Consider the following 25729-nt stretch of genomic DNA (forward strand, 5'->3'; position numbering starts at 1 on the left):
AGTACTCTAAGGAAATGTTCAGCCATCTTAGAGCTTTCTACATTTTCTGTTACATACTTGTATAAGAGATCTGCACAGCTCTCTGAGATACTGTTTGAATTCATGGAAACAAGAAAGGCTAAATCCCCAGCTGGTATAAATCAGCCTTGTTTTACTGAAACAGTAGAGCTGTGCACTTGCTTTATACCAGCAGACAAGCTGGGTGAAAGTAGACATTAGAAAAAGGAAGCTTAGGGGCATACAGGTATTATTTGCTATATCTATTAGTGCTAATTACCAGTAATATAATCCCAGTGGCTCTAGGAGGTACATTAATATATGTTAAAAAGAAATTAATTAATTTTTTTAAGAAGTAAAAAGAAATTTTAAAATAGAGAATTAAAATAAAAAATTAATGCCATAATTCTGAACAGCTGTCACTGGAAGCACAAACCTGGTCTTCTATGTTGTTTTATATATGACTTATTCAATAATTTAATTCAAACTTTGGTGTATGTTTATTTTGGGATTAATATATTTAAAGGTAAAATTGTACCACTTTTCTTGATTGAATCATACTCCTGCTTTATGTGATCAAAAATCCTCTCTGGTCGTATTGCCTAGTTTTTGTCATATTGCCTAGTATTATTTAAGCATAAATGCATAAATTCTCCTGCATTTGCACAAAAACAACAACAACAACCACCAAACCAAACCAAACCAAACAAAAAAAAACCTTAGAGCTAAAACCAAAAGGAAGGAGAAAAGGAACTGTTGTCACTTTCACTTGTTTTTCAAAGAGCTCTTCAGGATTAGTCTCAATTCAGTCTTTATTCTTCCTAGCTCACGTGCGGAATCCTGAGGGTTTATTCAGGGAATGTTGTTGTGTGCGGGCAAAAGAAGGTCATGCCAGCCTCTTTTCCAAGGTCTCATTACTCTGACCACTTCCGAGAAACACCCCTTCTCAACAAAGGATGTTATCCAGCACAAAAAGATATCGTTGACTGTGAAAGCCCGTTACACCTAGCAAACTGTTTCCTGCTGCCCTCATCATTGCCCTACCTTTTGGACTGATGCACGTGTTGGCTGAGTGGGGATTTGATGTGGAGAAAAGGGAGGTGGCTGACACAGATACAATAAGAAACAACAGGACACAAAAATAAAAAAATGTGTGAGTGCACACATCCTGAGTTAATAGTAATAAATCTATGCAATGAACTCCATGTGTTCAAAGATGATGAAAAAATACTTTAAATATTTTTCAGCTTCCCTATAGAGTTATGCTTTTCTTATGTCAAACCTTGATCTATAGTTCTATGGAGGAAAAGAAGCATTTGCAATGTTAAAACAACCCCTTTTACTTTAGATTTAAAACAGGATGACAGAAATATAAACATTGTATTAACCCATATTGATTTCTCTTTTCTTTTGGAGAGAGAGGAACTAAAGTAATAAGAAATCTTGAATTTAGTTTCAAAGCCAGTCCCTTCATGCTTATTCTGAAAGTTTAGTCTTTTATGTGACAAAGTGCCTGCTGACATTATTGAGTACGTAAGTCAATGACAAATTTTCCACTTAATTAAATGAAGCCACAATTTCATCTCAAGATACCAAACCAGATTTTTATGCATGTGCTCATTTGCTTTTTGTTTAAATACAAATTTAAAGCTTAAGAACAGCATGGTAAACTATACATTTTCTAGATTATGCTGAGGAGCAGATTAGTGATTACAGTTTGGCATTAGAATTAGACAGGAAGAAACCAAGCTGTTTAGCCCCTTCCTGGAATATTTTGGATCTTCCTCTGAAATTTATTTCCTCTATGAGAGTTCAGTTACTCTGCTCCGGATTTTGCCCTAGGCCTATTCTGCATCATTTCTCAGTAAATTTACAGATAACGATTGTTTTTGTAACAACGCCATGTAAGGTACAGATGGGACTGAATTCAGTGTGATGGCTGTTGTTTGCAGCATTCTCAGCAGAGGGCTGTGTTGGTGGAAAGTCAAAGCACTGCAATTTGTTCACACCCAGTCTGGCAAAAAATGAGCATAATTTGTCATTTGGGAACTAGTACAAAAGCAAAAGAATGCTTTTATGTGACAGACAGGTCTGCACAGGTGTTTGGATCCAACCGACTGCTACAAGATTGGCTAGGCAGGTACTTCTTTTAGGGAAAGAGAAACATAAACAGTTTACCTGATCACATCTGTATTCTGTCGGGGAGTCCTCCTGCCTTGAGAGAGTCCTACCTGCCCCTCCCTGGCATCTGAGGTGGCTGAGTCAGCAGCCTTCACCCACCCTGCACATGTGTAACATAAAGCTGTCTCAGCACTTAGCTGAGACGTGCATTGTGCCTGTAAACTTGTCCAAGTGGACTCCAGCAGCATAGCTGTCACAGCATACACCCCGATACAGGCTGTGCCAGCTCACCTGCACACAGCCAGCTGGCCAATATCACAGTTCAGCTGCTTTGGCTGATACTTGGATTGAATTGACTATTAGTTGTTGAAATACATTTGATTTGCTTAGAAGCACCTGTGTGAGTCGCAATCCAATGGCTTTGTAGATGTACCGTGAAAGAACCTCAAGTAGCCTATGTTAGGCAACTGTTAGAAAGAATCTGCCTCCTTACTTGCTTAGAGCATTCTTGGGAGACATTTCAGTCAGAATCTTGGTCCAGAAACACCATGATAGTCGCAGGTACAGATGAATACTAAAGATTCACTAAAGCGTGTTGTTATTGCTGTCACAATGATGCATTCTGTTATTGAAATTTAGATTCTGGTCCAGTTTTCTGTCTTAGCCACAACCATTACAACTCACTGTTAAATGGTAATAATACAGTCATTATAATTGCTAAGCTGGCTATGTGGGTTAGAGGATGATAAGTGGTATGATAAAATAATGAGAAAATTCTACAAATTCAGGATTGTGGAGATTGCATTATTGCTGTAAATGCAGAGATAGCTATTGTGAAAGATAAGGATGAATCTCTGAGGGTATATTCCATCTAATCAAAACATTTCCCACATGGAAAAGTAACAAAAGCAATAAAGTGATAAAAGCAACATTAAGCTATACAAAGATGTGATATGCAGACAAAGAACCTCTTTGCATGGAAGGTTTCCAGTTCTGAAAGAGGATTATGACTGTTTGGTCCCTTCAGAGTTCATTAACAAACACTTGGGAGCACTGATTAGGGCCTGAATCTTTGTTTTCCCACTGGCATAACAGAAATAATTAATGGCAAAAGTGTGAAAAGATGGACTAAGAACTTGGTGTTAGTTTATGGGACATATTCTTAGCTTTAAGCTAGTTAAACTGAAGCTCTGAAAAAACCCTTCTGCTCCTCAACAGTTGAGCATTTTCTCTTTTATGTTATTTGGAGACTATTTAAGAATATAGATACCAGAGGGGAATGGAAGAATGGTAGTTTAATTTGTTTACTCCCTTTGCAGAAAAACTGGCTTTTAAGACCTTCAGAATTTAGATGTTTTACAGAGCTCTAAGAAGCCAAAATAATTATTTAGTTATATTTTTTTTTTCTGTCATTCTGTTTATGCTTCAGAGTTTGGACAAAATCAGGAAAAAACTCTGATTTAGATTTTTAAAATAAATCAAACCAAACAACTCCTTAAGGTTCTGCAGTTTTAAAGCACTCTTCTTTTGCCTGTTCCTTCCATTATCAGTAGTTTACCATGGTTCATAAATTTCCAGTAAAACTCAGAGAAATATTCCAAGACCACAGATAATGCTTGTTAAACTAAACCCAGCCCATAATGATTATTAATTATTTTAAGTGCTTCCTCCTTAGGTTTCTTTTCCACTATTGGCAGACTGGGTTTGAGAAAAGCCAGCTAGCTGAATACCAAGGAACATTTGCAACTTAAAACCAGTGAAATCATTGGAGTTATTTCAGATATAAACTGCAATGTCAGTCTGTTTTGCTTCATGGATTTGTCTGTGGCTTCCCACATGACATCCGATTTAAGGACCTGGTGCAAAGTCGCCTAATTCAGCAGGTTCACCATGCACTTTGGGAGACTTTGGACTATGCCATCAACTTCTACACCTGTTCTTACATCTGTGGATATTACAGTGGGTAGAGGCCATCTTCCCAGAACTTGTTGCTCGTGGAAAGCACATAAAGTTTTGCTAAAGCCTTCTTTCCATACCCACATGTATACCTGTGGTTTAAGTCTGTATCTGTTTCTGGATGTCTCACTCAAGTCCCAGAGCTGAGGGCACTGTCCTTACTCACATACTGCACCTAAGTGTCACACCTCAGCACCTCACTTGACGAAGAGTTTGTATAGCCAAAACTTGCCTTTTTCTTCCCCCTCAGCACTGTAATCACTTGTTCTGATGAAAGGCATTAGCTTTACTTACAAACATTGCCTTGCCTAAATACTTATCAGGAATACGGCAACTGCTCTGCCTCTGAACTTGCCCTCTTCCTTAGTCACCGTGTCTTAGTTTTGCCTGGAATGACTTTGGCCGTCCTTGGATTGTATCTGCAGAGTGAGCTGCTGAGAAACCGCCCTTCCCTAGGAGCAGCTTCTGCTCTGAGCTCCACTCCATCACTTTCTCTTTTGTTCCTTTTGCTGTCCTTCTTTTTAACTTCCTTCCCAGATCTTTTTCAATAGGAAAGCTGCCTGGGGACTTGCACTAAATAGAGATGTGAAGGATCAGTGTTTCCCTCCCCTGCTAGCTGCGGCTGGGCCCTGGGATATGATATGCAAATCTAGCAAGGGGTACGCTCTCCCTCCTTCCTTCCTTCTTGTTTGGGGACAGGATTTTCCCTTCTCCTTATCTGGCTGCTTTTAAATTGCATTTCACTTGTATCCTTTAATTAGCACATTCCTTCTAGCTTGGCTGGCTTTTTCCTGTTTACAACATCTCCACAATTGCTACCCAGCTCTACAAATCATACACTTCATGAGAAGTACTCATTGTAAATATGCGTGTTTCTAGGCTCATCAATCCTAGTTCATTGGGAGCTTGGAGTATGAATTCTGTATTACATATTAATAATGCAAAGAGTAATGTAGTACTGAAAGTGACTTCCTAAATGGCCTTCCTTTTTTCTGTGTTTCCTGGTACTGCCATACCTGAGTAGGTATTTCCAAGAAAGAGAGTAAAGTCCAAATATATCAGAATGAAAAGAGATACAAATGCACTGTACGTAGAAAATAAAATTAATTATTTTGTGAAGAAGACTTAAGTGGTAGAGTGTGAGAACACAGCTTCTTAAAATCATAATTTGGCTCATATCACTTCTCATGAGCAAGTGGAGAGGGGTTTTGATGTAACCCATTAGCAGTCTGTAGATAAGAGCATAACAGGGAGATGGAAGTAAGGAACAAGAATTAGGGTAACGCTTTCTTTCCCCTTGAGAGCAGTGTGTCCACCTAGCCAGGCCAGATGTGCAGTGGGACAGTTCTTTTTGATAAAGGAGCCTCTGCAACATTAGTTGATGTGGGGCTCAAAACGTTCTCATTTAAAGTTACAATGTCAAGCAAGGTGAAATACCTTGTGAACTGAATTTTAATAACTTTTCAATGGAAGTTTATGTACAAATGGTAGATGGTTTTATACGTCTTAAATGATACATCAAGATTTTGGAGAGGTCCTGAAAAAGTCTCTGTACCCTTTATGGATAAGATAGCAAATCAGAAAACTAAATTATGCCTCAGAAAGGCAGAATTCTTTTGAAAGTAAATTTGATCTGTGATTATGTAAGTTGATAAATACTTTGCTTACATAAAATTTCCAGAAATACATTCAAAATGTGACATGCCTTTCCACTCTGTAATACTATTGCACAGATCATAGTAAAATGAATACAAGCTCAGTGTATGTCCTAAGGAAGACACAGAATTTAGCTCATGGTACTTCTACAACTCAGTGTGAGTTGTATCTATCAGTATCAGTGGGAGAATACAAAACTGTCGCTGCAGTGTTAAGCTGTGACTTCCATACAGTGCTGTCATGGCTTAGGAATAGTATTCTCCAATTCAGTGCTCCCACTAAAACCACCCCACTGCTTGCTCCCCTTTCCAATGGAAAGCACAAAAGGCAAAGACCATGGGTTGAGATAAGAACAATTTGCTGGAAACAGCAATGAGATTAAAAAATGAACAGTAACAGCAGTGATATTAAGAACAAAAGGTATAAGACAAAGAAACCATTTACATGTAAAATAAAACAATATCAGACCATTTTGCCCACCTTCCTTTCTCCCACTGGAAGGAATGCCCTTCATCTTGGAAGCCAGAGAGAGTCCTTTCCCCCAGCCCTGGCAATGATGTGAGGTGGTATTGAATGACATTAAGGTCCTGGCAAAACTAGGACAAGTGTTATGAGAGATCCTGGGTTTAGGAACTGTGTTGTAGCCATGAATGTCAAAAGAAAAAATTAAGGTTTATAGACTGAGGTTGGCTTTTGTTATACCATCTCACACAATTGGAAGAAAGATCAAAAGCTTACCTGTTATCTCCTCTGACATCAATCCCTCTTATGAAAGATACTTTTATCTTACAAACCTCTTCTGTTATATTTATCTTTCTAAGTGTAAAGGACATATCTTCTTATGTCAAATGTGCACTTTTTAATATTGATTACTTGAGACGTATGTGACAAAGGTAAAGAAAATAAAGAAAGGAGGCTTTGATGAATGTAAAGCAGAGTTTAACCCAGGCAGACTTTCCAGGCAGTGCCTATTAGAAAGCACAGATTTCTGATGGGCAGAGATTGCAGTGGAGTGGCTAGAATTGTACTTGTCAGTGACATGAAGAAGCACATTGAAAGGTTTAAACTGAAGCATACAGATTTAATTTTGAGGCAATAATCAAAGATGGAAAAGAGGTTAAGGTGTTTTTCTTTTCTCATTCTGAAAATCATAATACTTAGTGTGATAATCCTGTCTTTTCTTTTGTGAAACACAGACTGCAACATTTCAATTTCTTTCATTAAGGCAAATGATTTATGGCTGAATTAAAACATTATCTTTTGGAAAGGTACATGCTCTGGATTTAAGAGTGCAAATACAGGAGAGCTTATCCATGTTCCTCAAAACTTTTTCAGAACTGCCTCTGCTGACTTGATTATCCACTCAGTAGATCCTTCTGTGTCTTTTCCCCAAAGGCTGAGATTTTTGGCAAAATAGATTGCGACCAATTGCTTTAAACTTTCTGTTCTTCATGAGCTTAGAATTTCTTAGCACAATGATTTTTAATTGTTTCAACCTGCACTTGCAATTCCATCTCTAAACTCTGATATACTGTAACTCCAGATGTTAGTCTTGCTGTGCTGCACGTGCCTTGAGCAGCCCAGATCTTCATGCAGTGCCAACTAAATGTGAGACAGAAAAATGGGAAGATGTTGGATTTCAGGCGTGCTGTGTGTACTGCGGCCTGGCACAGATCACCACTGGACTTCTGTTAATTTTGGTACTTTCTCCTGAATGAAATGTTAACTGAAAAATGTTATTATATGAGTTTTTGGCCTTTTATGGACAGAATGAAGGACTTGAAATCTGAAGCCCTCACAGTTCAGCAGAATGTCATATTTGCTTGCTGAATGAATGAGGGTCAGATTCGCCGCCTATTTCCTAGCAAAATTAATTTGAGACCTTAAATTTAACCATAATAAACAAATTAAAAGTTCTAATAGACAAGAATAACTAGATCATCAGTGAAAGCTTTGAGAAAGAAATGTGTCAATGAGGCAATTGAAATAAGGAATGATCATGTGGCTCCTGATGATTGAGAACAATGACAGGAAAATATAACAGAACCAGAAAAATCTGAACAGAAGCTTTGCTCTGAATTTTGAAATTTGAAGACATGTTTTCAATCTGCCAGGAGGAAAGATAGGAAGCAGTGGTGCAAAAATGAGAAAGCATCATTTCAATTATATACTGTTAGTGTATCTCCCCTCTCACAGATGTGGAAGATTATCTAGGGCAGTGTAGGTGTGAGCTGCATCTTATATGGGAGGGGAAAATAACAATGGTTGTGTCCTTGCTTTACTGAGCAGTCAGGAATGACATGGGAGAGCAAGAGAGATGTCAGGTTTGTAGAATTTAGCTGTGATCCATTTTAGTTTGAGTAAACATAACTGGGCAAGAGAAGAGCAGTGACCACTAGCGAGCATAGAGGGCGGTGATTTTTCTTAGTTTGTCAACACACAGAATAGTTACAGATGTACTGGACTGTACTTTGTTTGGCCAAGGTGGAGTTCATTTTCTTCATAGCAGCCCCTGTGGCACTGCGTCTTGGAATTGTGACTAAAACAGTGTAGGAAACACACTCATGTTTTGGCTGTTGCTAAACAGTGCTGGAAAAGCCCCAAGGCTATCTCTTTTTCACGCTCTGCCCTCTCCTAGTGAGTAGACTGGGAAGGGGACATAGCTGGGACATCTGGCCCAAATCAGCCAAAGGGCTATTCTGTGCTGTATAACATCTTTCTCAATGAAAGAAGACCCTGGCATGGGGTAGGGGTGAGGGTTGGTTATTAAACTGTCTTTATCTCAACAGACAAGTTTTCTCGCTTCTTGCCTTCCTTACTTCTGAGGCAGTGGTGGGGAGGGAGCACTGGGTGCGTGCTTTGTTGCTGGCCGGGGTGAGCCCACGGCACAGCGCTTACTGCACAGGTTAATGGAGCATTGGGTTCTGTGGCCCCTGCTGCCTGCGACCTGATTGCCTTAATAAGGATATAGCCAACTGACAGTTCTGTGTCCTTAAACTCTGAGGCATTGAGGAACATTTTTGGGAACCAGAACACCAGGAAAAGTACCATGCAGCTAAATGTCAGTGCCTAATGCTTCAGGATATACATTAGCATATGTGAGTCATCCAGTCAACATCCTTAATTCTTCTGAAAGAGTTGAATGAAACATAGACATATTTTTTTCCAGAAAAGGTGCTTTTTTTAGATAGACTGAGTTAATAATCATTCAATAAATAAGTACATTCTTCATTTTAACTGCCTGCAGCACTTAGAATTTCCTGTCAAGGTGATGCCACAACTGGATACTTCACATTTTATCTCTCACTGTATCGATGCCACCAAAAAATGCAGTTTAGTCTTTGAGGATCCGTTCTTCACAAGAGGAGATGGTCATAAATGTGTGACCTGAGGAAGAACAGGAATAGCAAGGGCATTTTGTGCTACAGCCACTTAGCTGAGGTGAACGGTGAAAGACAGTCCTCTATCTGTAAGGGTTATTCCTAGTATAAGGATGAGGATGGGAAGTCCTAGCACAGTAGATGATCACTTAAATTTCAGATGGCAAGTAAACAGTGAAAGACTAAGAAAACTTTGCAGCACCATTCAGAAGATGAGCATAATTTCTTCTCCAGTTTGCAAGTTTTAAACTTTTCTTTATTGATTGGGTTTTCTTGTCATTCCTTGGAGACTATCTTGTCATGTCCAGTCAACTAAAAGATGTCTAAAACCTGGAATTAGGACTGTGATATAGAAACGTAGGTTTGAACTTCAACAGTCATGAACATTTTTAAAACTAGTGTTTTCCCATGATGCTTAACAGGTAGCATCACCTGGCACTCTGCTTGAAACTTTTGTGGAGAGCAAAGGCATGGAATGCATGGTTATGCTGTTTTCAGTAGCTGATACTGTGGTGAGTAGAAAGTGATGGCAGAGGTGGGCCTGTTACTTGACGACTATAGAAATTTGCATTCTAGCTGGTCCTCAGAGATCAGAGGGGTTGGATGTGACTAGTCTTGATTTCTGATCATAAAAAATTAGGCAGCCTGGGTACCTGTATAGATTTTATATCATTCCTGTCAAAGCATAGACAGTTATCTTGGAAACACTTGTGATCATCCTACTATTGCTTTTTTGGGTGAATGCTTTTGAATGCCTTACTGGACTAGCACAAAACAGTCTGCAATAAGTTTGGTAATAATGAATATGTGGACAAAAGAATACATTTTTTTGCTTAGTTCTGCAGGAAATTTTAATACTGCCCTAGAGTACTGCTGAAGATGATTTCAACCCAGAATTCTTTGTTCCCAGTGATTTTTTGGTGTATAAATTTATGTTCTACCAGCAGTAGTAGAAATGCTCTTTAGTACCAGAGCAAATATTGCACAGATTATAATTTTTTTTTTTTTTTACAAAAATGGTTGCTATTTAAATATAATGATTATAAATAAAAATTTGACAAAAGTTCCTTAGGAGTAGAAGAGAAAAAATCCTTTTTTATAGGGCAGATGTTATTATACCAAAGGACTGACTAAATAATATTGTGAAAATATGTTCTATTTTTTTATTTTCTGCATATCATCTGCTCTCAGGTTTGTATAGAAAAGCACTGGATCAAAACACTTGGAAGTCAATGGGAGTTTTCCCATTGAGTGCCATGAGCTCTGTGCTAGATGCTTATAACTTGTGCTAACATGCTGGACATGGGGAATCTGTTTCTCCAGTGTTCATTCTCTGCTGAAAATGGAGAATGCAGTGTTGTTTTTCTGCATCACAGTTAGCTGGACAGCCAATAGGTTTTACCTCATCCTGTGCTGATGAGGAAACTAATATCTTTTGGTGACCTCTTTCAGCCTGTGCAGAGACCAAGTATAATGTTTGCCCTTCTATTGCCAACACATGATGGTTTTGAGTGTTATTGGACATATGCTAAAGACAGAATTACCTTAGTTTTGACAGTACTGACGCTGCTGTCTTCTTCCTAACTTCTTCTGGTGGCCTTAAAGACCAAAGACAAAATGATCATTAAAGAGAGAATTTACTTCTCAATAAATGAAATTATTTTCTTGGGGGATGTCTGAGGCACATTAATAAGCAATTCCTTGAAAAAATATTCATCACTTCTTACCCACTCATTACCACCTGCAGAAAAAAAATATTTAGATCTGTTTGCTCAGTGATGACAACGTTTCATGATTACATTTCTGCGATGTTATTAAGGTCAAGGGAATTCCTCAATTCAGTTGGTTTTGAGCAAGTAAAATTACAAGTATTCAGGGCCTCTTTCGAGAAAACTTTATCCCCATGAACCCCTGAGAGTTTCTTTAAGCACTTAGTATTTGTTATTTATACTTTTTCTTTTCCTCTTGGATGAAAGTACAATTGAGTTAAAACAATCTTTCACTGAGAAGTACTTCATTTACAATAAGTATAACTGTAGTAATTTTATCTGTCACTCAAGATGCTGCTATCTTGTAAAGCTACATTAAAAAAAAATTGCTGTTTTATTCCCTGGAATAATTGGAAATCACAGTTGGTTAAGCAACATTACAGAAGGTCATCATTTTTAAAAATAAAAAAAATAGAAGCTAGAATTATCCAAAATAGTTGAAGAAAGACCTCTGGATATTTTTTTCACGTAGAAGCGCTTTTTTACGTAACAGTGTTTGAGAAATTGACATCTGTCTGTCAAATATATGAGACAGTCTAATCAAAGTCAGTTAACTCTGGTTAACAGTTCAGATATGTTTGAAACACTGATGTTTAGCTTGTTTGGATTTATGTCACATGAACAAATTTTACATTCCAAGGGGTTTCGCCGTAGCTTGACTCTGGGCTTATTCACTGAAAAAACCAGGGTGTGACATTAGGGCAAGTTGTAGGAAGCAGGAACAAAGGGCCTGAGCTTTTTGTTGTTGTTGCATCACATTCTTATGAAATGATATTGTAAGCCTCACAGGACAGGGAGAAGACAAAGAAAAACTGGGATACAGAGCTGTAGAGTTGGATAAAACAATTTCTATTAAATGCAGAGCTCTGGGTCACAGAGAGGGTAAGCGATTTGACCAAAGCCACAGAGGAAGTATGTTGCAAGTCAAAGGCTGGAAAATTGGTGCTCAAGTTCTCAGTTATTTTTCTGCAAGAATTAGTGGACATTGCAGAAAAATAACACCTTTTTTCTCATTCACTGTCCTTATCACTCTCTTCCTATACTTGCTACATTTTGTTTTATCTTCTTATGTGACACTGCAAAAAAAAAGTCCAGGAAGGTGGTAGCTGCTATATTTTTACTGATGTGCCATATCGTATCTCAAAGATAATTTAAACAAATTTCTGGTTCTCTGAAGAATTCTCATGCAGTTTCTGAAAACCCTATTAGTATGTTAGGTATTCTACATTTGGCACCACTAGAATAATGATTTTTGACTGAGTGTATAGCCAGGGGACTGTCCTAATTTGCATTGTTAGAATTTTAACGAATACAATAATATCCCTGCAGGTCATTTGCAACCTGTATATTCTATTTGCTGAAGCAATGTCATCTAAATTAGCATTGTGAGAAGATGATTGTAAATTATTAAGTTAGCATGTCTTAAGAAGTTACTGCCCCTGAGCTGAGATGCAGTAACTGATTGTTGCATGCCTCTCTTTTGTGACAGGCAAACTGTAGCTAATTTAATGCTAATTTAAGTCACTACACAGTGCCTGATTGTCTGACCATACCTTAAAATCTATTCTTTTAAATACTTAGTTTTATTTTTTTTCATGGTAAAGTCTGAGGTTGCTCACAAGCTATCTAAAGCTTATTTATCTGACAGAATCAATACAACGTCACACACTTTACTCAGATGGTTCAGAAAATGAATTTTGTTCAGGGATGTGTGTGTGGCGTGGGAGGCTGCTGCTGGGTTTAGATTCTGTTTCAGTGCAGGTGCATGGCAGCCCACCAGCCAGAATGGTTGCTCTGGCACAGGAATTGAACACTCTGTCCTTGGGTACAGTGTAGCCTCTGTATCCTCTCTTTGAGTATCCTGCCTTTGAGTTTGCTGTGTTTACTGAAGTAAACAGTGTTGGATGTTGACATCTTTGTATTCAGTAACTAAAGTGGACTTTTCTTGGAAGTCTCTTTAAGTGTTGCCATTCCCTACTCAATGTCTCTATATAGATACAATTTTGGCACATTTTGGAAGGAAGGGCAAGGCAGGAGCCAGAATGATCGCTTAGGATTCCTTTATTCAGTCTAGTCTTACATAGTACTGGCACAGGCACAGTGTTTTTGTGGCTGTCAGTGAAGTTCTTCATAGCCGTAGAGTTATCTTCAGGAGAAGGAGATTTTCAGAATGAGACAATAAACAGATATGTGCTGTTGGGGGAGCTTTTGGGACAAGACAGGCTTCCGGAATAGAGTGCAGACTGATAGTCGGGAAGTGCTCAGATCCTACGAGTGCTGCCAAAGTAGGGCTCCAGCTAGACAGTTTAAAAACCTAGACAGAGATTGTATCAGGCATATTTTTAGAAAATAATTATGCACATTCTTTTGAATATATAGAATGATGGTGAAAATTGTATCATTCATCAGGCATGTTGGTTTAAAAAACCAAGAGATGCTGTTAGAGCCTGAGAACAGAGACATCGTATCTTTGTGAGAGATTCACAGACGCTTGATTTCATTCATCCACCCACACAGTCTGAGATAAGCATAAGAAAATTGTTCTACTTCAAGAAGGGAAATTAACTGACTTGAAAAGCTGTCTTGGAGGTCAAGGACTTCTATGATAAGTCTTCTACATTTTTATTTGATCAATTTTCTGATGTTACACATAAGAGTTGGTTGGTTTTATGTTTTCATGTTCTCAGAGCAGAGAATCCACATTTTGTAAAATATACTTCTGTACAGTAAAAAAGAGTGCTATCAATGAAACTGCTGTCAGTACCAATTCATGTACTTCTTGCCATTTTCTTTCCTGTGATAATATTTAATTCATTCGAACCTTAACAGAGATTGCTGTTAAAAAGAAACGAGAGTGAATGTCAGACAAAAAGAATTCAGCAAATGAGTTTGGCCTAGGTAGAATATTTAACATTACAAAGAAAGCAACCAACTTCCTCCCTAATTATATTACATTTTTGTCACTGTTTGATGGATCCTTCACTGTTAAAAATTGTATCAGTACCATGTGAAATCTGTTTGAACTGTGCTGATATGCACAGCTGAGGAACTTGTCCAGTATTACAAGCACCTATTGGGTCTCAGAAGTTGGATGGTCCTAATAGTAACAAGCCCGGTCACATTAGCACAGGCATCTTCTAGTTGTTTGTTGACTTGAGAAATCAAATTAACTCAACAGTATGATATGCAGACTGTTTAGCATCACTATTAAAAACATTTATCGCAGCTTTAGAATAATGTCTGTATTTGTGATGTTGGGTGTGCTTTGTAGTGATGTGGCTGGTTGAGCTCCAAGTGCCTGACTCATGCCAAATTAGAATGAGACTTCATTCAAAAAAAAAATGTTACAAATAGGAAATTCCTGGAAAATAATTCAGAAAACTCCCCAAATCTCATAAAGGTTATTGCTTAAGTTAAATGTGCTTGAATTGTATGAGACTGGCGTTTCTATAAAATACTCAGATTTTGCAAGACAGCATTTACTGACAAACCATCAGTTAAATCTAGTTTACAGATTATCCTTACTGTTCCTGGGAAGGATCTTCTCCTCTCATTTGGCTGAGTCACAGCTGCTTTCGATTATAATCTCCATAAGAGATATTGTCTGCGTAAAACATAGTTCAGGTACCCTGTCCTATCTAACACCAACCACTATACTTTGGTTAAAATCTTACTTGCTTGAGAACAAAGTGTCTGGTCTGCTAATCTAAATGTTTTTGCACTCCTATATTAATGGCACCTACGGAGTTGCTTTCAACTCTCTTGAACGAAAACTGAAAAGTTCTTGAAAGCAGCATGAGTCACGCAAGAATTTGCATTTTTCTTTTACTTGGTGTTGTTTCTTAGGCTTATGAACTGATCCTAGAAGGGAAAACTGGTATTTCAAGTGAGACTATGATTTTTATGACAAAAATTGCCTTTTTTTTTCCTGAAAAAGCCTTGTATTTTGGCATTATTCACATAAGGCTATATGCAGTGTGAATACCTGTAAAAGCATATATGAAGGCTTCAGTGAACCAGGAATTTGTTTAAATTGTTTTTGAAATGAGCAAATGGGTGTATGGCCTGAAACCAAAATTTTTCTCATACTTTTAAAAAAAGTTCCATACAGATTTGAATTAAGATTCTCTAGCTGGGGCCTTCTGTGAAAACAGAAGGAAATAAGTTGCCATTCATCCCAACCTGTTCCTCCTAAAGTGGAAAATAGCACAGATTTCATTGTGCACTTTCAATGACTCCAAGAAAAACAATTCATAATATTTGTCCACTGAAAATGAATAGCAGTGACTGTTTTCCTAGATGTGTACATTATTTTCCCACATGCATTATTTTCCTACATACATTTATATATGCCATTTATATGTGTTTTGATTCTCTCAGAAAAAAACCCCACTTTTTTTTCTTTCCTAAAATTCATTATAGATAACTTGTATTGGGGCCAGAAACTGCACATGCTTTCAATGTACAGACAAGAGTATAATTTTGGAAAATACACTGTTGATGACACTGTTTTTCTTGTGTCACAGAAAAAGTTTGTCTATTGAGGGCTATTTCCTCATGAAAGAAGGGGAAGGGGGAAGATAGCCTTTTAGATCTTTTCACATTTTCTTCTTTCATTGAAAGAAAATAATTTAAATTCTTCCAGAATCTGGTTTTCTTGTCACACGTGTTTTGAAGGCATCTGTTTACTTACTAGTTTTACACTAAAGCTGCTTTCTGCAGTTTTTTGTTTGGAGTTTCCTCTGTCATGGAATGGGGGGAGGAGGAACAGAAAGTATTTGCTGTCAGGCTGGAATAATTATGTTTCTGTTGCGATTATGTCTTAAGTACTGTAATCTTTTTCATATCAGTATATTGCCATGACCTGGTTCACTGAAGAAAGCAACTCGTGTAAACTGGCCCTGTGCACAGTCAGAGTGGGGGGCTCAGGGCAGGGACAGGGCAGGGACAGGCCAGAGCCCGCTGGTGCCTGCCGGGCGCTGACAAGAAGCTCTATCACGTTTGTGCTCCGACAGCCTCAGGGCTTCCTGGTGCCCGTCCTGGCAAGGGCCCTTCCTGGGGAGTCCCCATTCTGGGGGACAAGTGACTTTCCCAGCTCACTAGGAGACAGGAGCCAACTCAGACCTTCTTAGACCCCAAGTCAGAAGTGTTTGGAAAGTATGAGTGCTAACAGGGCACACAAAAAGCACACCAGCTGTGTTCAGTTTTGTATTGAATTTGGAGCCTGACAACTTTAGTGCTGGGTGTATTTTCTGGGTGCCTTCCTGGCCTGAAACGGTCACGCACGTTTGAGGGTGTAGACCTGGCAGCCCCCGCTGCGGCCACTTGCTCCCCTTGCCTGTCAGGGCCCAGGAAAGCTGCTCCCCACGGCAGCCGCTCCCTCGCTGTCAGTGCTGTGCGTGTGGAGAGGCAGCATGGCGCTGTCAAGGCAGCTGCAGCGTAGGGGCGGTGAAGGCCCGGCAGCAAGGGAACAAGGTGGGTCGCGCGGCCTCTCATGCCCTGGCATATCACAGAATCACCGAACAGCTAATGCTGGAAGGGACCTCCGGAGATCAGCCAGTCCAACCCCCCTGCCAAGGCAGTGTCAGCTAGAGTAGGTTGTGCAGGAACACGTGGGTGGGTTTTGAATGTCTCCACGGAGGGAGATTCCACGGCCTCCCTGAACAGCTTGTTCCAGTGCTCTGCCACCCTCAGTGTAAAGAAGTCCTTCCTCATGTTGAGGTGAAACTTCTTGTGTTTTAGATAATGTTGCTCCTCATCCTCTCACTGGTCACCACTGAACGCAGAGTCTGGCACCATCCACTTGGCACCCACTGTTGAGATATTTATATGTATTAATGAGATCCCCTCTCAGACTTTTCTTATCTAGATTAAACAGGCCCAGCTCCTGCAGTTGCTCCAGACCCCTCATCATCTTTGTGGCCCTCCTCTGGACCCTCTCCAGTAGCTCATTGTCTTCCTTGTGCTGTTTGGTTGCTCTTGTCCCCAGTACTTCAGGGGTCTCCCTTCCTGGTTTGTGGTTGAGGTTTTAAAAGCACTCTGCAGCTTTATAGGTTTTGGCTGCTGAGGAGATTTCTTTCCCTCCTCTTTGTCTTGCTCCCTTTTGTGTTTTCTGTTGGATGAGTTTGCTGTGTAATGGCAGGTAATGGCCATGCAGTAATCTGCATAAGTGGAGAAAGGCAAATGCAGGCTGAAAATGTACCGGAGAAGTGTGTTGGAGCTACTGCCTGATTTCACAGCATCATGCAGCCAAGACAGAAGACATGAAATAATACATGGCCCCTTAACTGGTGTAACACTGAACAACGCTGTGCCTGCAGCTGTATTACAGCACTGCACATTCAACATGTGCCACAGAGAAGTATAGAGCCAGGAATCCTATTCCAGTTGAGGATTTTATGCTTCTGTTATTTTTCAAATAACATTAAGATTTTTTTTCTTTCTAACTGTAAACCTTTTGGATACAGTCAAAGACTTAAAATTCCTTTGTATGCCAAACTGCTGCTGAGGTGCTTTGTGTCCTTGGTGTTACATTCAACATCTTTATTCAGTTCTGCATTTCCATTCTTCACAGTGCTGTTGTAATGCTTAACTAATTAATGTCTACACATTGTTTAGTGTCCTTGAGCAAATAGAAATATAAAGCTACACATACATAGGAAAAAACCTAGTATTTCAGGCCTTCTGAACTCTGGTTTCAACGTGTAGTCACAAAACTGAATTGCCAAAGTGAGAAGCAGGAAAGAAGCTTTATGAGAAGCTGCAATGAGGAAAGGATATCCAAAAGCATTACTTTTTTCTTTTCTCCCTACTAATTAACTGCTCCCAAATTATTTTACTTCCCAAAATTGAGGCAAGAAAAATAACAAAAATAGTTATTCCAATAACTAAATGATACCAGGAGAAGAAAAGAAAATTTTATGCCCAAAATAATAATTCTCATCATGGTCTAGGTGACAATTTCTGTGTGGGGTAAAAAATAAAGAATCAATATTTTCTGAGGTTCATTTTTCTGTTAATTGCTACTGTATTAGGGCAGGATTTCTTCCATCTTGTCTTTGGGATTGTGATTTACATTTAAAATCTATGTTGCAATGTATGTAATAAACTACAATAAGCTAAAACCATTAATTTTTAAGTCAGCATACATGTCTGCAGACTCAGCAACTGCCACAATTTTAGTATTTGAGTGTGAATTTTTATTACCTAGTTCATGGTTGGCTTATGAAGTTCAAAAACAGCAACAACAAAAATGAAAGGCTTGAGCTGATTTTAAATGAATTTTGACAGATTTATAATCTGCTACCAGGGATTCCAAAAGTAAAGACAAAAGCTGCTTTTGGAGGGTAAATGATTTCTTGAAAATTATTTGCTTGTTGAAATGAAGGGAATGAACAGGCTCAGATGTTTATTGATTTAAATATGTAGCATTTTTATTTGTGAATGATTTTGAAATTGGTAATATCTAAGCTCAGTTATTGTGCAGTTAATTACTATGGACACTTGGTTTGCAAAATGTGTGGCTTTACAGCTAACTTCTGCCAAAGACCACATTGTTAAATAACATCTCATTTTTTAGACATACACATGAAGTGGCATGGGAGTATGTTCATAGTCATGCACACAGATCTCCAGAGAGAAGTCTGAATAAGTAAATATCAGTGAGGTTTATTTTGCAATTGTCATTTTATATGTCTTGGAATAGATGTGTCAGATTTGTATAAATAAAGCTTTTAAAATAATGGCTTTTATGTAAAACTTCAGTCATTATTTTTTGTTTTGACTAAAACATCCCTGCTTCTGTCTTCCCACATACTGGTAGTGATGCAGATCTCCTAAAGCCTGATCAGCTTTCCTGACCTTGGCTGTTGTTATTCAGTCTTAGGGAAGTATTGTGGAACAGATCATCTTTTAGTTATCAAGACCAAGTGTTCTTCGCTTGATTTCTCACTTTAACATGTTACCACTGGTAAAAGATTTCTGCATTCATTTCATTAAGTATTGTCAAGTACTACTCAGTGACATATGTATTAATAAGAAGCATGTAAAAAAGTCACCCAGCACATCTGTTATTGTCTTCTTCCCATCTCAGGCACAGATCCTGGGATTGGTGCTGGCTATTCTGCCTCAGGAATCCTCCCAATGGCCAGATTCTGCATGAAAATCATATGTGTATTCAATAAAAAATAAATTTAAGGTTAGCATTTCCTTTCTTACGGTAGTCCCACTGATGGGACTTAAGACACAGTAAGCCATGTAACACAACTGAAATAGCAATATTTAAGTGAATGGATGAGCCTTTCATGGGGCTAGGTTTGCAGGGTGACTTACTGAGGCAGATAAGAAAGGGCAGCAGTAACATGTGAGCCACCCTTTTGAGGTTATTGAGAAAGCTCAGCTGAAAACAAAACGTCTCTGTAAGTGCTTGCATGAGCATGATCTCTTTCTAAAACAAGAGCAAAGCATGGAGATTTGTTTCTCCATCATCAAATGACTGAGTAGTTCGTACAAAGGTAGGTGACAATCTGAACCTTTTTACTTGTAAAGCAGCAGAAGAGAATAATTCTGTGGTCAACGTGTCAGTACTCATTTGTTCAGTCATTCCTACGTTAGACAATTGACAGTGCAATATCCAAGTGATAGATGCTGACCAGGTACTATGGTGTCAGTCGATGGACTCCAGTGTTTCTGCAGCCCGCTTTCCAAGGCAAGGCATGTGTTTTATGTAGCCCCCAGTTGTCCCACTGATATTAACTCCTTAGTTAATAAGAGACAGATTTTATGAATTGATGAGTGTGCCTTGGAGCCAGGGACCTTGAGAACCATGGGCAGGTGAAGCTTCAGTTTCAGAGAGTTGAATTCAGCCCTGCATCTATGTGCAGAGGCAAAAACTACTGCTGGCCATTGACTGCCACACTGACGCCTTTGAGATCACACCAGCAGGCACTTCCAGGTAAGTACTGTGTCTGAGCTGGATTGCTGCTTAGAACTACTGAGTGAATTAAGTTGTGCCATAATTTTAAAAACAAAACTCTACCTATATTCTGTTGCAGTCTGCATATCATAACACATTTGAGCTGCTGGTGGAGGAAATTAAGCACTATTAGCCTTGACTTGTATTTTGCCAGATTCTCTCCTTTACACTGTATCCACAGACTGTTAATAAGTACTAACTAAGAAGCAAGTTAGCTGTTTGATCTTGGTTTTGAATACATCACCTCATGTAGTTTTGGGCTCTATTTTATTTCTCTTTATTAATTCAGTCATTTTATAGTGTTTGTTACTTTTTCTTCTCCTGCTTCTTATCTTCTTTGTTAAAAATCATGGACATGTAACTCAAGGTTTGGAGATGTAGTTTTGAGAAACAGATGTAGAAGTCTAAATTTCATCCTAAAGGATAATTTTCACATATTTGGTTTCAATATATTACACAATCTGAAAAACAGATTTAGAAGATCCATCAAGCAGTAATAGCTCAACAGATTCTTCGATGTGGTGCTATCACAGTGAGAATTAAATGTCAAAAAAGTAGTAACAGTGAAGTTTAAGATAAGTACTTTGTTCACGTCTAGTAAGAGCTTTGCCAATGAAAAGGGGCACCTGTTTCAGCTTCACTGAGGAGGTCATGTTACTGACTGTCCATCGAAAAACAGTTGGACTCAGTCTGGAAAGACTGGCTACAAAGGCTAGAGCATGATTCAAACTTTCAAAAAAAATTTTTTTTTGTTAGGATTAAAAACAAGCAAAAAAACCAAACAAAAACAACACAAAAACCACCAAAACCAAACCAAAACCAGGGAAGTGTTTGGTATTTGAAAGCTTGATATTATGGAGTCTTGTTATAAGACCTAAAGGTTACAATTTTACAATTTCACACAGCTGATTTATATTTTAGATGAATGGCCAAAAGTAGCAAAGCATGTAAAATACTTAAAAAATACATTTTAACTGTAACTTAAACAGGAATTGATGGAATAAATTACTCTTTTCTGTCATAACATGTAAACAAGAGAATTATTTCCACATTGGCGGAAAAAGAAATGAATATACTTTGTTCTCATATGGCTCTCATAACAAAAACTAACAATGAAAACTTACCTAGTGTGATTTTGTAATTTTTGTTTTAAATTCTTATTGTATCATGAAAGATTCCTTAGGGTGAAATGTCTTGGGTTTGGGAATTACTTTGTAGTTTTACCTCATTCTATGCATGAAAGTATAACAATTTAAAGGTAAAATTTTCATATGCAGCCAAATCAGATGAGAGACAAGTCATAAATGAAAGGAAAATATATTCTTAAATAATCATAGCCGAATACTCAATTTTAAAGATCCTAATTCACCACAGAAGAATGTATTTTGGCATGTAGGGTTTTGGCATGATGTTTGTGTAAAAAACAGTATGAACATAAGGAGGGGAGTTGGTATCATAATGTGTAGGAGAAATGCAGCAGTAGATTTGAATAACCTTGTGCCTTGTAGTTCGTATTTCTGATCCAATTTTGCACTTTCTTTAGTTCTGTGATGATTACAAGAGAGCTTTGTGGTGTAAATTTGGAGTTTTCATTTGGAGGTGGGGTGAGGAATTTGCTAGGATCTACTACAGTTGTTGTGACCAAAAATGATTATGTTCTTTGCTGTCACCCTGCATTTTGTCAGGTGTAATAGAAATGCCAGCTGCTCCTCATCACTTGCTGAAATCACTGTTTTCTTGTCATGGGTACATGTAAAGATCAGATTTGCACAAAATGGAGAAAAAAGCTCAAATTAGGGAGTATGAAAACTGTAGATAAGGATTTGCTGAGAGTGAATCTGCATATCAGAAAAAAATATCATGAAACACTAGGAGAGTGTTGTGATTCAAAGGGGTATTTTGTAAATATTTTGTTCGTTTTGTAAATGCATCACAGCCCTCTCAGCCTTGGAATGTATAACATACTACCATTGTCATTTTCTGAGTGAACAGAGTGTATGTTGGGACTTTGAAATATAGAGGTCATGTTCTTAAAATTTCTGGTATCATGAATCTAGGTTATGAAAACTATTGACTTAACTTAAAAATTGTAACATAAAGAAAATTGAAAGAAAGCATCAGCTTTCCAGGATACACACTGGTAATTACTTTCCTGGTCTTGCATATGTAAGGGAGATTATACAACTTTTCTTGTAAAGAAACTTTGATACTTGTTCATAGGCAAAAGTGTCACTTTCCCATGAAAAAATGTATTGTTATGGCAGTAAGTGGCACTTTGTAAATGGCCATATATCATTTGGGTGCTGGGAAAACACAAGCATTTTTGATAAATGCCGTTTCAGTGCCTTTCAAGGTATCTCAAGGTCAGGGGAAAAAATGAAAAAAAAATAGCATGTTATTTTTAAAAATGTTTGCTCAACTTCCATGTTTCACTATTCATACTATCTAATGATATCACATCTACTGTGTTGGTTTTAAGAAAGAAATTTTTGATTTTTATTTTATTATTTAAGGTTAATATGGGACATGTTGTGTTAGGAATTAAGCAAATCAAAGTTTGTAGACTTTTGATATTGAGGATTTTTTTTGTCGTAAATGTGCAGAATTTTAACCACATGGAATTAGATCACTCAATTTCAGTGCTCAGAGAAATTTTATTTTAGGTTCACCTTATGAACTTTCTTCCTACCTGATTGTTGTTTTACGTAACTCATCTGGTGCCACTGAAGTCACTGCCAATTTACATTAAAATAAGTGCAAATTTTGTGCTCTTACTTGTGTTGCAAGCTTCAAAAAAAACCACGTGGAGTTTAGACAAAGATAAACGAACAGGGAGTGGATTATTTTGTTTCAAGCTTATTTGTACAAAGGTATATTCTTTATCAATGAATAGTTGCTAAAAGCATGTTTCTGAGAAGTTGACAGATTCTGACTGTTAGATTTAGTTCATCTTGTAGAGGTGGGGAAAGCCCTGTTCATCACAGAAATGCTCTTAGGAGGTTTCTTTGCTGCTGAGTTTGTGCAAGGGCAAAGGTGAAGGAGTGGGGAGAAAATTCTTTTGCTAACACAAGTATTTCCTGTAGACAGCAATTACATACAGGTCTGTGAACTTTAGTTAGCTACCCACAAGCATTTGAACTGTGAGCTCAATGTAGTGTTTGTACAACCTTCTTTTATTTCCAAGGTATCTGGTAGAGACTTTTTAAAAATTAAATACTTTTTTTTTTCTCCTGTTACAAGTGAAAGATCAAATAATGCAATTATTTGACCATTTTCTCACCAATTTACAGTCTGTGTACCCTAAGAGAGTTCATTAAGTAGGAAGCATACATAGAAGCTCAGCTTTTTCCTGACTTTTTCTGCAAGCTATGATTCTAACTGTGCTACTCTATATCTAGCTATTTTACAGTGCTTTTGTCAACTCATTGCTGGATGTTCCTTGACTCGGAGTTCTGTGTTTGAGCTTAATTTGGATTAAATTGTACATTTCCTTTTCTCTGTGGCTCTTACTCAAATGGAGGTGTTGCTTAATGCTGCCTCTAAGTCTTGTGTGTTTATTCCTAAATAGTAATAGTGTATAGGAACAATGAGGAAAATCTGTATAATGGCTACATCTAATCTGGTACAATAAAGAAAAATACTATTTCAAAGGAAAATGTATTCTAGTCAGTTGTAGGTAGAACAATATCCTGCGAATTTTCTGTTTTGTTGAAATAGTGGCCTTCTGCTAAGGAATTCTGATGGATGGGATGGTGTTTCTGGATACTAGTTTATGGAGTACAGGCATTGTGGGTTCTGAAAGCCTTGATCCCATGTAACCACCCAATATATGTACATGGTCCCTTCTCTTGGCATAAAAAGCAGTTATTTTCTACTAATACTTTCAAAAGTCACAAAGGAATCCAAGCAAATTGTGAAAGGGGCTTCCTGTAACTTAGTACCAACTATTCAGTCATTTCTGATTGGATCAGATTGTAGCATCCCGAGCCTTTCAAGCAAAATCCCTCTCCCTGGCCTGAGAAATACAGCTCTGCAATGTTCCCATTTAGGTCCTGGGTGCCACGTGCACCCTGTGGTCCAAAGGAGACCAGGACCACAGAGCAGGATTGGGGTTTTTTTTTTTATTTAACTCCTGTCAAATATAGCAGAGAATGCTTGCAAATTGTGTTTGGTATTGTTAGACATCATTGACTGACCATGGTTTGTCATCAAATAGGATCATCCAAGAATGCTGGACTAGGACTGGGGGAATGAGAAAAGGAGCAGCATCAGCACAAAAGCTGTATCTCACTGTAACTGGACGTGTATGAGCTGTGTTGAGATGTGTCCAAGTGTTATGAAATTCCAAAACCAGAATTATTTCAACTATTTCCTGATCATAGCATTGTTTGAAAAAATAGCCCCAAAATAGAGAGATACAAAATAAATGCTGGCTGGAAACCCTTGAGGAGTTGATTGTTCAGAGATACTAAGAATGCACACATCCTGCAGAAATCCAAGAACTCATTGAATACAGAGTGCTTGAGTTATAGAGGCCTTAAATTTACTGCTTTACCTTTAATTTGTTCTATGCCTCACATCACATCTTTAAGTCAAATACTGTTCTATTTTGTACTTATATTGAGTTTGAGTTATATATTCTGTCTTATCATACTGCTATTTTCTGATATGGGCATATTCACCTTTTTGTGTCAGTGCACATGCTTAGAGCAGTTTTCCCTTTCCATCAGGAAGATGTCTACAACTGTGCTCTGGACTTAGCAATCTTTTCAGTGCCTTCAATAGGCCACTACCCTTTTTCCCCAGAAGACCTCTCATTAAGGCAATCAGCTGGGTATTTCAGTGTTTCAGAATTGAATACAGAGTGAGCTTTTTGTTTCACAGTTTTATTTTGTCCTGTTAAACTTCTAATTGCCACCTGGACTTGATATATTTGATTAATACCAGGTGGTACTGCACTCTTTTTTGCTGTCCCTGGACAGGCCTAGCCTGCGTCAGACACATCACCTGCTATGGAACACTAGCATCAGTCATTGTATCTGACAGCACTGTTCATACACATTCCTGTGGAAGGAAGGTCTACGAGTGAGCAAAAAACATTCTGCAGGCATATGCTAACCAAGTGTTTAAAAACTTTAAAAGGAGAGTATTTTATTTAAGATATTCTACACTGGCATTTTGCAAACAGCTCATATAATTGGCAAATTATACTTTTACACACAATTTAAATGACCTGCTCTCAGAAGATATTTGACTGTTAACTATCTGGAAGAACATAATACATGATTCCTATTGTCTTATTTGGAAATTCTTGATTTCCAAATACCTTTAATGGATAGAAAGGGGTTTATACCACAAAAGGTGATACATTTACAAAAGGATATGTCTGACGTCCTGATTTTAGAAGTAGTAATGTCACCCAGGAATACACTGGAAAATAAACAATAGCTAAGTAACTTAAAACCTTTTTAAATATATAATTTTTTTTTGCTTTATCGATATGATGAAAAGAACAATACTTATTCCTTTTGATAAAGCTATATGTCAAAAGAAAAGCAATATTAGTTTACCTATAGAGAAAAAGCGTAAGAAAAATGGAAGGAACTGGCAGCAGTATCAGTGTTCTTTCGGGCTTCAATGCACTAACATTATAAGAGCCTGAAATTTTGTTTGGTTAATACAAAGCAAAGCAGGTTTTGGTTAGCCTTGCTTGTCAGTGATCAACAGGCAGATTGTTGGTGTCATATGCTTCCACATGGGGTTTCTGTGTATTTCTTATCACCATACTAAAAGAGAAAAACGCTCTTAGGTTCAGTTCTAAAACTCCCCAGTCATCTCTGTTTTAGGTTGTAAGTCAAGCAGCAAAGTGAGATTAG

General features: G+C 38.0%; 1 protein-coding gene across 6 annotated transcripts in view; it reads left to right on the plus strand.

Moving 5' to 3' along the window:
* Positions 1-25729, plus strand: part of SMYD3 (SET and MYND domain containing 3) — a 399660-nt gene that overhangs the window by 285426 nt on the left and 88505 nt on the right. For 2 of the 6 annotated variants that reach the window (XM_048299062.1, XM_048299063.1), the window contains exon 6: positions 9533-9622. The exons of the other annotated variants lie outside the window; for them this stretch is intronic. In XM_048299062.1, coding sequence (XP_048155019.1) covers positions 9533-9622 — 90 coding nt within the window. The remainder of the gene's footprint in view (positions 1-9532; positions 9623-25729) is intronic. 6 annotated transcript variants of the gene reach the window in all.

This window comes from Corvus hawaiiensis, chromosome 3 (genome assembly GCF_020740725.1).
Source record: "Corvus hawaiiensis isolate bCorHaw1 chromosome 3, bCorHaw1.pri.cur, whole genome shotgun sequence".
Taxonomy (NCBI): Eukaryota; Metazoa; Chordata; class Aves; order Passeriformes; family Corvidae; genus Corvus; species Corvus hawaiiensis.